The sequence below is a fragment of the Triticum aestivum genome, chromosome 5B, assembly GCF_018294505.1.
Source record: "Triticum aestivum cultivar Chinese Spring chromosome 5B, IWGSC CS RefSeq v2.1, whole genome shotgun sequence".
NCBI lineage: Eukaryota > Viridiplantae > Streptophyta > Magnoliopsida > Poales > Poaceae > Triticum > Triticum aestivum.
Window position 1 is genome coordinate 334,441,222 of NC_057807.1, and position 13,167 is coordinate 334,454,388.

At 44.4% G+C, this 13,167-nt stretch overlaps 1 protein-coding gene across 1 annotated transcript; it reads left to right on the plus strand.

Moving 5' to 3' along the window:
* The first annotated feature begins 4,124 nt into the window (after positions 1-4,124).
* On the plus strand, positions 4,125-5,674 carry LOC123116073 (uncharacterized). The gene has a single exon (XM_044537079.1). The coding sequence runs from the start codon at positions 4,197-4,199 to the stop codon at positions 5,613-5,615; it is 1,419 nt and encodes a 472-aa protein (XP_044393014.1). The 5' UTR covers positions 4,125-4,196; the 3' UTR covers positions 5,616-5,674.
* Positions 5,675-13,167: the final 7,493 nt, after the last annotated feature.

Here is a 13,167-nt window from a genome sequence, read left to right on the forward strand (position 1 = left end):
TTAGTGGCTTAATTATGAAAAAACTAATGTAATCATAAGACTAAATTACAATTAATTTATTATTCTCAATCATGGGTAATCTGAGGTGTCTGGGGCGAAAACTTTCCTAGTAATCCCGGAACTAAGGTGATTAGATCATGGAGGATGACCATGTTCTCGGAACGTGCATATTATTGTGGCACGGAAGTGTACATGACGCATTGCCTGGACATGATGGGTGAGATGGTGGAACCTGTGAACAGCCTGACAGGGCAGCCTCGTTAACATGTGATGGCACTGTGTGTAAAATGGAGAATACGGTGTGATGTAAAAAGGTGTCAGATGAAATACAGAGGAGTAATGAAGGACTGCGGCTGATCTGTACGAAAACTGACGAGCCAGATTGCGGCCTGCACGGTGCTCGGCCTCCAAATGACATTTTCGAATAAAGTAGCACTTACTACAAACTACTACTATATATAGTTAAATAAAATAGTTTTATTAATTAAATCAACTATACAAACTATACTAAGCACTTACTATAAATAAATAAAGTAGTACTTACTAAAAACAAAGTAGCACTTACTATATAATACTCCCTCCGTAAACTAATATAAGAGCGTTTAGATCACTACTTTAGTGATCTAAACGCTCTTATATTAGTTTACAGAGGGAGTACTTACTAAAAATAAACTAGTATTTTTCTAACTAACTAATATTTTTCTAACTAATTATATTACCAAAAAAATCTAAATAAAATAGTAATTGTATTTTTCTAACTAGCTAGTTCAATTATAGTACTTTTAGTAACACAATCTAAATATGAACAAATTACTTACACCAAAAAATCTATTAACAGAAAAAAATCTAACACAATATGAACAAATTAATTACACCAAAAAATCTATTAACAGAAAAAAAATCAAACACAATATGAACAAATTAATTACACAATCTAAATTAAAATACTATGAACTACATATCTAAATTACTACACATCTAATCTAACAAAAAAATTTATAAACTACAAAAAAATCTAATAAAAATCATACAAAGTTGCTCACGCGCGAGGTCGACGACGATGGCGACGGCGACGGCTAGGTGCGGCAGGGCAGGGCGGGGCGGCGACGGCGAGGTGCGGCAGGTCGGGGCGGGGCGGCGACGGCATCGGGTCGGGGCGGGGCGGCGACGGCGTCGGGGCGGGGCGGCGATGGCGTCGGGGCGGGGCGGCGACGGCGAGGTGGCGGCAGGCGACGGCGCGCGGCGTCGGGAGAGATCGAAGTGGGGATGCGGTTCTCAAATTTTTCTTATATAGCAAAGGCTTTGGTCCCGGTTGGTGGCTCCAACCGGGACTAATGCACCCTTTAGTCTCGGTTGGTAGCACCAACCGGGACCAAAGGCCTCTTTTCAGCAGCCCAAAGGACGGGAAGCAGAGGGCTTTGGTCCCGGTTGGTGCCACCAACCGGGACTAAAGGGTGGGCATTGGTCCCGGTTGGAGCCGCCAACCGGGACTAATGGTCGTGTGCTGGCACGGTGCGGCACGGAAGTTTAGTCCCACCTCGCTAGCTGAGAGGGGCGCGCAGTGGTTTATAAGCCTCACTGCCGCACCCCTCTCGAGCTCCTCTTCACTGCAGGCTTACAGGCCTACTTACTACTGCTTTGCCTAATGGGCCTACTGGGCCACCTGCGGGCCTGAATCCTGGCCCATGGTGGGTTTCTAGTCGTATTCAGGCCGTGGCGGCCCAGTAGGAGGCACTTTTTTTTCTTTACTTATTGTTGCTATTTTTATTTTTTTTCCCAAATTTTTTGTTTTGTTTTCTGCATTATTTATTTTCTTTTGTTTTTTTGCTTTATTTTTGAATTATTCTTGCTTTTGGTTTTAGAAAAATTATAAACTTTCTGTTAGTGCCATTAGTTCTCAAATTTGAAAACACTTTTTTTGTTTTTTTGGTTTGTTTCGTGCTTTATTTATTTTATTTTGTTTCTACTTACAACAAAATACTTATTGTTGCTATTTTTATTTTTTCCCAGATTTTTTCTTTTGTTTTCTGCATTATTTATTTTCTTTTGTTTTTTTTGCTTTATTTTTTAATTCTTTTTGCTTTTAGTTTTAGAAACAATATAAACTTTCTGTTAGTGCCATTAGTTTTCAAATTTGAATACACCTTTTTTGTTTTGTTTTTCTTTATTTATTTTATTTTGTTTCTACTTACAACAAAATACTTATTGTTGCTATTTTACTTTTTTTCCAATTTTTTTGTTTTGTTTTCTGCATTATTTATTTTCTTTTGTTTTCTGCATTAAAGCATTTCAAATGAACTCTGAAAAAGTTGAAAGTTGAAAGTTGGCATGGTATCACGAGGGCCGAACCAGAAGACATTAAAACATTATGTGCCGGGACTAAAGAGGGGCATTGGTCCCGGTTGTTGCCACCAACCGGTACCAATGGACCCGTCTAATTACTTATTTATTTTCTGCAGCTGTTTTTTAGTTGATTCTTTCTGTAGCTGTTTTTTTAGTCCCACCTCGCCAAGCGAGAGGCACTCGCAGCTGTTTATAAGCACTGAGTGCAGAGACGATGAAGAAGAAGCTCAGTGATCACCTGCACGTTGGTTCGCTTCAAGCCTTGAGGAATAGGGTAGACTGCACGGAGCTATGTGCAGTGCAGTTTACACTATTCCGAAAGGTTTGAAGCGAATTAACTAGCATTGCGCCTCTTTTTTATTTTAATGACTTATTACCACACATAAATAAATAGAAAAAAATAAATATAGCAGAAAAAAAAACTATATAAAAAACTACTCAGAAATAAATAGAAGAAAAAATAGTAGTGATTAACTTTACTAAAATCTTTTTAATTTTTAATGACTTATTACAACTCAGAAATAAATAGAAAAAAATAAATATAGCAGAAAAGAAAAAAAACTATGTAAAAAACTACTCAGAAATAAATAGAAGAAAAAATAGTTGTGATTAACTTTACTAAAATCTTTTTTATTTTTAATGACTTATTACAACTCAGAAATAAATAGAAAAAAAATAAATATATCAGAAAAGAAAAAAAACTATATAAAAAACTACTCAGAAATAAATAGAAGAAAAAATAATTATGATTAACTTTACTAAAAAGATGAGCATAGATGCGCTTATAGAGAAAATTAAACCTAAATTCATAATAAATTTTTACTAACTTCAGAGAAATTCAGTATGAATTTAGGTCAAATTCCCTGTATAAGGGCATCTATTTTCATTTTGAGAGGAGCTCAACAAGGCAGAGAGGGAGGGGCTTATAAACCGGTGTGTGCCCCCTTCGGTAGGCGAGGTGGGACTAAACTCTGGCACCATTTAGTCCCGGTTGGTGGTATGAACCGAGACTAATGGGCAGCCTTTGGTCCCGGTCCATGCCTCCAACCGAGACCAATAGTGGTGGGCTAGGAGCGAGGACCATTGGTCCCGGTTCGTCCCACCAACCGGGACCAAAAGGCCAGACGAACCGGGACCAATGGCCCACGTGGCCTGGCCGCCCCCCGGGGCTCACGAACCGGGTCCAATGCCCCCATTGGTTCCGGTTCTGGATTGAACCGGGACTACAGAGCTGACCCGGCCTGGACCAATGCCCCATTTTCTACTAGTGTGGGGTGAGTAGAACACAAACATTGTTTGCAACCAAACAACTGAAGTTTGCATCTACTCACACCCTAAGCACAAAAAGGCAACCAAACAGTAGGGGGGTAAGTGCCCCTCCATGCGATGCAGGTAACCAAACAGGTTGTATCTGTTGTTTATGAGGCTGCATTTCAAGAATCGGGCTGGGTTAGGATGGACATGCAATGCAGCTACTGTTGCAAACTGGAACCAAACATGTCCTATATCTACTTCATGATGTTTGATTTCATTAGTCATCTAGTCTTGCTTCTGCTTTCGTGTGTTTGAACTGAAATTCTGTAGCTCTTCGTTTTCCTCGTGGTATGACTCGAATTTCAGAAAATGAAAAGGCAGTGTTAAGAAGTTAAGTTCCGTGGGAGGCAAGTTGCCTTTCCCTCAAAAAGTTCCGTGGGAGACACGGAGACGCGTATGCTCGAATTTGCGCCACTTGGTAACTTTACAAGACCCATTCTGCATTGAGCTAAGAACAACACGTTTGCGCTTGTCACTGATTTATAAGACCCATTCATTCGTGCCGAGACGAGAATTCCATTCAAGCGAGTTCAGCGTCGATGGCGAACAAGGGGGCGCGTCGCGGCCGCCGCCGGCGCAGCAACGGCAAGCCCAAGAGAGCGCCGAGGCGCGAGCCGATCCCTCCAGGGCCAACGGGCGTGCACCACATCCCCGACCACCTCCTCGAGCTCGTCCTCCTGCGCGTGGGCTCCTCCCTCGCCCTCCTCCGCGCCGCCTTCACCTGCAAGCGCTGGCGCCGCATCGTCGCGGCCGCCGCCTTCCTCAACCGGTTCCGCTCCCTCCACGCGGCCCACGTGCCAGGCCACTACCACGTCGTCGACCCCAGCTTCAAGGAGCCGCCGCCCGACGGGAGGAGCAACCATGTCTACGTGCCGGACCCCTCGACGGCCGATGCCATCGACAGACGCCTCCTCGCCCTCGATTTCCTCCCGGAGGGCGACCGCTCGTTGCCCTGGGAGCTCGGGGACAGCCGCGGTGGCCTCCTGCTGCTCTACCGGAGGAATATCGTCTGGCACAGGATAACCTACAGAACGTGGTACTCGGAGCTCCACTTCTCTGACATGGTCGTCTGCGATCCGCTCACGCGGACGTACCAGACGATCCTCTGCTCGGATGAGGTTGGCTCCCGCCTGTTCCTCGGCGTGTTCCTGCTCGACGGCGCCGCCGTGGACGAGTCTGGTGGCGGCTTCATCGCCATGTCGAACTTTCGGGTGCTCGCTGTGGGCTACGAAAGCCATGATTTCGAGGATGGCCGCGGCACTCCCCGTGCCTCCGTGTTCTCCTCCGGCAGCGAAGGCGGCTGGCAGAGCGCGGCCGAGAACGTCGTCTCCATTCCAGAGTACGCCTCAATGAGCTTCGCAGGGCGCGCGCGTTCTTCACTCCACTGGCGAATGGAGCGCGAGGGCGCCGTGCTGGCTCTCGACGAGACCAGCATGGAGTTCTCGCTCGTCGAGTTCCCGTGTACGGTCGTGGGCATGCCGGAGGAATCTTCAGCCTTCCGGGTCATCGGCGGCCACGACGGCGCGCTGCGCGTTGTCCGCGTGATGGTCAACAATGACCTCACGGTCTTCGTGCAGCTCCAGGGCAGCGGCGAGTGGGCGGCCGAGAAGCTCGTAAGGCTGCCGGAGGCAACCTGCGGGCGACCGGGGCGCGAGGAGAGGTACTTCCAGCGACCAGCCAAGATCGTCTCGGCTAGTACGAGGTACATCCTCGTGACACCGCAGGAGGAGACATGGATTGTCTCTGTCGATCTAGACACGCTGGAGGTGGAGCGGGCGCATGAGAGGAACAGGTACACCGGTGCGGCGTACCCGTTCGAGCTGCCATGGCCACCGGCCTTGCAGGCTTGCCGTGCGGCCGATCGCCGGCGCAGCAGGCGGATGTATGTGCCGCCGACGTTCGCCTACGAATTACTTGACAGTATTTGTAACGCGCCAACGTGCACTGGAACGTCATAGCGCGCCATGCCGCTGTTTGTTCGTCGCACACCAACGTACATGTAGCGTGTTGATGATTACGCCCGGGGTGACGTGTGTACCGCAGCGGCGCAGAGCACATTGTACTGGCGGTACGGAGGCCTGAAAGAACCTAACGAATTTGCTAATTCTCATCCGGAGGGAGACTTAACAATGTCTCATCGTCCAAACAAACTAAGTAATCGAGTCCAACTTTCCCCTTCCATCGCGTCGCTCCCGCGAGCGACTGAGGGGCTAACCCTAGCCGTCGGCACGCATTTCCCTCCCACCGTTCCTTCCCCCCGCCGCGGGGCAAAGCCCGGGTGTTGGGGGCGGTGAGGCCCTTTCTCCTCCCCGCTCGTGGGGGCTCGGCCCGGGCGGGCGTTCCCGAGCGATGGCGTCGTGGCGCGGGGCGGTGGCAGAGGCCAGGCTCGGTCACTAGGCGGGGATGCCCTGCAGCAGCGTGGTGGTGGCCCTCGCAACCGCGTGGGGGCTTGACGGCGGTGGCTGTGGAGTATCGTTGTGGAGCGGGTTGGCGGCGGCGACGGCTGGTTGCATCCCAACATCTGCTCATCCGCGGGCAGCTCGTGATGGTGCTTCGGGTGGCCCTCTTCTGTAGGTGGCAGCGGTCGACCAGTGCTCATCGTCGTTGGACGGGCGGCTGGGTGTGTACACGTGCGGATCTGGCTGGAGCGATGTGGTAGGACTGCACAGGGGTGTACGTGTGGGGAGACTTACGGGAGGGATGGGTGCTGCTGACTCGGTTGGGCTGCTCGTCGCCGGCGCAGGGGTGCGCTGACCGTGGCTGTGGTCCGCTCCCGCTTCTCCTCTTTCCCAGCCCGATTCACTGGGCGCTAGATTGGCCTCAGTCTAGGCAGGTGTTGTCGGCTCTGACAGCGTTTGGGGTTTGTCGGGTGATGCAAGGCATGTGCTTTTGATGGAGATCTAGAGCACCATGTAGTCGGGCGGCAGTTCAGATGGTGGGAATCGTGGGCCCGTGGGCGGAGCTCACGACTTGGTGTTGGTCGATGGCCATAGTAGTGTGGGCGGCATGGTCTCTGGTGGTTGGCGTGCTATGTCGGTGGTGCGGCAGGTGTGTTGTTGGCCGCACATAGGTCGAAGGAGGTGCATGCGTGCCGAGGTGAAAGCCTTTTCCGCCTCTGGCCAGACCGACGATGGCGGCGGCCGCGAGTGTCGCCCCCCTTCTTGAAGGATTCGTCGTTGTTGCTCCTTTTCCTCCATGTTGCCCTAGGTGAAAACCTTGATCCTTTGGGTCGGGCGGTGCCGGTGCTCTGGCATCGTCCCCTTCATTTAGGCACCGCCATGGAGCACATGGTACGTCCGCGCTTAGTTTCGTCTCTTCGCGGTGCTTGTTCACGATTGAGAGCTCCTTCATCTCCATACTCATGCTTATTGTCCATTTGTTGTTCCACTTGAAGTTGTATGGGGTGGTGTGAATGAACCGAAACACCTTTGTATCTTGTCTTGGGTGTGTGTGACGTCAGATTGTATGGATCATTTGTATGATGGTTGTTGCTTTATCTAACCTAATAATAAAGTAGCCATTCCTTCTCGCGGTACGTCACGGAAGTTACCCCTGAAATTGCAAAATATTACCCACCAATACCATCTATAACTGATAAAAATGCTTCACACAGAGTAATCTTTCACTTGGGTCGGCCCATGCAATAGGGACCACCTACCTATATGCGCACTCAACGCGCTGGGAGAGAATGAGTGCGCCCGTTTGGGCCGGTCCATGCCAGGCGGCCTGTTTTAAAAATTGATTGTTTATAATTTTTATATTTTCGTTTTTTCTACTTTAAATAATTTGAGACTTAAAAAAAGTTCCAAAAATTAAAAAAAGGTGAATTTCAAAATAAAATGTTTAATAAATCATAAACTATTTCGGGACTAAAAAATGTTCATGTTTTAATAAGCAAATGTTTTCTTATTCACAAAATGTTTGAAATTTTGAAAAAAAAAACTGTTCCGGAAATAGAAAAAATTACAATTTTTTAAAAAGTCTCTGTGCTAAAAAATATTAATGAAAATTTTTCACCATTTCAAAAAATGTTCATGCATGAAAAATATCCTAAAACTTCAAAAACTGTTGATGACTTATAAAATAGTATATTCATTCATATAATGTTCGCTGATTCAAAAAATTATTATGCTTTTCAAAAATGTTTGTCAAAAACTATTCCCACAATTTAAAAAAAATGTTCATCAATTCTAGAAATGTTCGTCAACTCAAGAGAATCATTTAAAAAATGTTCACAATTTTACAAATTGTTGCTAATAGTATAAACCTTCATGAATTCAAAAAATGTTCTTCATTCTAGAAAATGTTCGAAAATTTGTAAAAGTGTTCACGAATTTGAAAAATGTTCATGATTTCAAATATGCGGTACGTCATGCATTTGGCTCCAAATTTGTAAAATATTACCCATCAATGTTATCTGTAAGCAATAAAAAATATTTCACAGGGGAATCCCCGCCTGGACCTGCCCATGCAGTCGGGACTTCTTATACTGCGCTCTGTATGCTGGTAGAAGAAGCTACGCGCCCGTTTGGGCATGCTCATGTCCGGGCGGCCTGTTTTATTTTTTGAAAAAAAAATGTATTTTTTCCTTTTTTATTCTTCAAATAATTTGGGACTTCAAATAAAATTCGAAAATAATAAAAATGAGAATTTTGAAGTAAAATTTTATTAAATCACAAAAAAATTGTGGATTCAAAAAATGTTCACGGTTTTATGAAAAATTGTTTCCTTATTTAAAAAATGTTAGAAATTATGAATAAAAAACTTTGAGGAAATAAAAAATATTCATGATTTTGAAAAAGATTGTGTATTAAAAATGTTAAAGAAATTGAACAAAATTTCGCCAATTCCAAAAAAAATCATGAATGGAAAAATATCCTAAAATTTCAAAAAATGTTCCTGATTTACGAAATAGTTTATTCATTCATAAAATATTCAATGATTCAAAAAATAATCATGCATTCAAAAAATGTCTGTTAAATAAAAAATGTTCATGAGTTTCAAAAATTGTTCCACCAATTTCGAAAACAACGTTCACTTATTCAAAACAATTGTTAAAAAATGTTCATAGTTTTTTAAAAAATGTTTGCAAACAATAAAATGTTCTTGATTTTAGAAACTGTTCATCATGAGTTTATGAAAAAGTACATGATTTCACAAAATTGAGAGTGATAGTGTATCTTGGTGATGGACCATAATGTGATCATGGACATTGGAGGTTATGAATTTGTTTCTCTCGTTGCAACGCACGAGTCCTCTTGCTAGTATATAAAACGAGGTGATAACCTTTTTTGGTAACAATGTCTCATCTAAGTTCTCAACCATTGGTTGAATATGCTGAAATCTCATGCAAACTTATATCTGTTGTCGCGCGCGTCTCATGGCCTGCTTTGTTCCCTTTTTGTTCTGCTTGTCGGTCTAGTCCAATATCTTCTCGCGTGGGGCGGCCGGTTTCTTTTGTTTGTTTTTGTTTTCTAGGCTGCTTTTGACATATCGAGCATCCTTTCAAAGATTCTACCCATCGAGTTGTTCTAAAACAAAGATTGTACCTATTATCCCATACTTGTAAAAATGCTCGTGCATTGCAACGGTAGAACAAATAACACATGTTCTTAACTCAATAATCATGACTCAAGACTTTATCTGTGTTGCTGTTTATCCTCCCACCCTCACTAACAGTGGCCCCAGTCATTAGCGGAGCGTCGTGGAGATGAAACTAGGCTACGCCCCGCCTAGTAAAAAAAATTGATTACATATCGGCAATGCCCAGGTATGTGTGAACCTGGTATCTCTGTTGTATTTGTGTGAACAAGATATATTTATTATGACATGGTCATCTAATTACCCTTACAAATGTTCCACAACTTAGTGCATATTGTGTTCTTTTATATGAAATTGCCCCCCTCTTGTATTTTCGTCACGCTCCGCCACTGGCCCCAGTGATCACACAATCACAACACGTTTGACCGTGGTCAATCCTAAGGTGTCTCTCTCAGCATAAGATGGTAATTTTATTTTTATTTTTTGCTCCATGGACGTTTTGCCCTTGCATGCATGCTTGTAGATGGTTTCTTTCATCTCCAATTTGGTTTTGCTACGGTGTTCATTTCCAATCTGGATCTGCACCTATACGAAAGAATGACATATCTTGCACTTGATAAGGGTTGCACCATAAATAGCATTTAAAAAATAGTTAATAGGTAAAATAATATCATATTTAGATTCTACACATTTTTCAAATCAAATTCTATATATAACATGTTAAAATTGGAGTTATGGTTTAAAGGTATGACTATTTTTTAAAACATATGATACGGATTGCAAGTTGATTAAACCAAATATAAGGGTATTTTCCGCAAATAGCGAACAATTCTCTATCGCCTTCATCGCTGCACATCCAGTAGATATTGATGGTATTCGTGAACCTGTTTCTGGTTCTTTGCTTTATGTAAACAATATTATCTCTAGTGCTATTATTCCTACTTCTGCGGTGATCGGACTGCACTTTTATCCAATTTGGGAAGTTGCATTTGTTGATGAGTGGTTATACAATGGTGGTCCTTATGAGCTAATTGTTCTACATTTCATATTTGGTGCAACTTGTTATATGGGTCGGAGTAGGAACTTAGTTTTCATCTTGGATATGCGTCCTTGGATTGCTGTTGCATATTCAGCTCATGTTGCAGCTGCTACTGTTGTTTTCTTGATTTACCCTATTGGTCAAACTTAAACTTGGACTATGGCTTGATTTGAGGAATGGCAAGGCTCTTTTTTCTGCAAGAAAGCTAAATGTTTTCTCCGAAGAGACTTAAATATGAATTGTGGGTTGATTTTAAGAGAGGGCAGGGATTTTCTATAAAAAGACACCACAGATGGGGAGGAAGTAGGTAAAACGAATAATCCTACTTCCTCCCGCGAAGAAAAACGAATGATCCAGCGCTGTTTTTTTTCGCTTTCTCTGCTTTCTTCCGTCCGTCCGCTGTTCATTACTGAGCGACGCCAATAAAACTGATTATATATTTTTTCGCAAGAACCAACATTAGCTCATGTTTGCATGCCACGTACTCCCTCTGTCCATATTATAAGTAGTTTTAGAGAACCCAGTACAGTATTTCGCATTAAAACATTTTCTGCATTTTCCAGAAGTATCCCCGGTGGGAGAGGGCTCTCTCGCACGCGTTCCCCACTCTCTCTTGCCTCGCCTTCCTGCTCCTTTCTCTGTGCCTGTAGCACGCACTCCTCGGCACTTTCGACCTCCTCTTCCTCCTCGCTACCCTCTCCCTCCATCTACGCCTGCCTGCATCACCCCCCCTCCCCCGGCGCTCAGCACCAGGCGGAGACGGAGGAGCCCCTGCTTGCGAAGCCGACGCTGGGCCGGTCCCGTGGGAGGGGATTCCGCCACAGGCTCGCGCTCGGGGCGTCCTGGACGCTCGCCGCTGTGTTGCTCATGTTGCTTGCACTCGCGTTCCTGCTCCTCCCCGCTCAAGGGGAGAGCGGGGGCGCGTGGGCCGTAGTCCAGCGCGCCTCCTCACGGCGCAGCTCCTCACGCACCCCACTGCCGCAGGGACCGTCGCAGCAGAGAAGGCAGGGGCGGCACCGGCGCGACTACCCGCCGCACCTCCGCGTCTTCTCGATCGGCACGACGATGCTCGCCGCGCTCTTCTCTGCCTCAGCGGTCGCGTGTTTTGAACTTCTCTGCCTCCGTGTCTTCTAAATTTCTCTGCCGCAATCGCTCTCTGCTTCCCAAAATATGCACGGTCTTTGATGCACGACTTTGACCACTAATATATATCAAACTATATGGATTGAACATGTATAAATGGCATCGTCGTACTTATTTTGCAAAACAATTTTATTTCATATATATATATGTATGTATACTAATTTTGTAGATATATTATACGTGAAAATCATAGTCAAAGTAGTGCATGGAAGACCAGAAAAGTCAATCTGCGCCTTATACTTTGGGAAAGAGGGAGTATAATTTTTGTGTATTCTTTTTCGTAATTAATAAAAAGAGTTACATAGTGTTTTTACGTTAGTGTTTTTGTGTATCACCCTGGGTAATGAATCGCAACCACACCCTTTGATCCACAACTTTTTTTTATGTGCTGCACACACCTGACCCAATTGCGCATCCACCTTCGGCATCCCAGCTTTTTTGAACGACCAACTTTTGTAAATCTAATATCGGACAACAACATTTTTTAATTTGTAAACATTTTCTCAAATTTGTGAAAAAATATTTCTTCCGTATTTTTGAAATCGTGATTATTTTTGAATTCGTTAACATTTTCTACTTTTTTTGTAAATTTTGTTTGTTTTGAATTTTATCTTCATACTTTAAAATTCTAAACAATCAAATTTGCAAATATTTGTTCAATTTCACTTTCAAATACATTTTTATTTCTTTTAGTAAGAATGAAATGAATGAACCTTTTTGTTTGTAGTCAGTGCAAGAAAGTGTAGCTAGTTGCATGCCCTCCATTTCGCGGTTAATATATCTCTCGACATTTCTTTTCTCTCCATTTTTCTTTGTCTTTCATGGAAGCCTACACTTTTTTGTGCAACCTTTTTTGTGAGGCATTTTTTTCTTCAGTTGCGGCTTCAGCCCCAACTTGCAACTAGGACACATCATTTCTGCCCGCTCAGCTACCAGTCCACTACTAACTCGCAACTGGGGCAACCCCTTTTTTTTAGTTGTAATAAGTCCAGCCTCGACTTGTATCTAGACTTAGTGCTTCTTTTCGTATAGCAACTGATCCCAACTCTTCTTTTCATGTCCATCCTTAACTTGCAACTGCATCGATTCTATTTTTCCTTAGTTGCAAGGCAACCATCGACTCACAACTAGGCATTCATTTTTTTTCCCGGTTGAAGTCAACCGTCAACTCCCAACTGGGTCTGGCCTTTTTTTTATCCGAGTCAAGTCGACCATGAACACGCAACTGGGGCAGTCTTTTTTTTTATCCCGGTTGTCTACTACAACAAGTTTGGCCTGACTCTGGTGAGGGAGGGGCGATGAGGCCGGCGCTCCTTCGGCCAACTCCAGTGCTTATAGTCGTCGTTAGGTGGTCTACAGACATGGTCACATGGATGTTATATTTGTATTTATGTGTTCTTTGTACTGACGGGTAAAAACAGGCACAAATTTCACTGGATGGGCAAACTGATGAAATTCTTATTAAATGGGATAATTTGATGTTCCATGTGTCAAACTACGCGTACGGGTACCCTGCAAAACTGCAAACTAAAATAAAAACTACGCGTACGGGTAAAAAATGAAGTTGACTCGCCATTGTGCCAAGATTGAAGTAAACTTTATTCTAGCTTCCTGTGGCGCGGCGCCAGCATTGCGACCAAGTGTTAAGTTCCGTGGGAGGCAAGTTGCACGATCTTTAGAAAATGAAGGTTCCGTGAGTGGCACGAATGCATATGCTCCAAATCGCATCGCTTGAGTGTATTAAACCGTCAGCAGCTCGTTTTATGCTGCTCACTGACTCAGTTTAT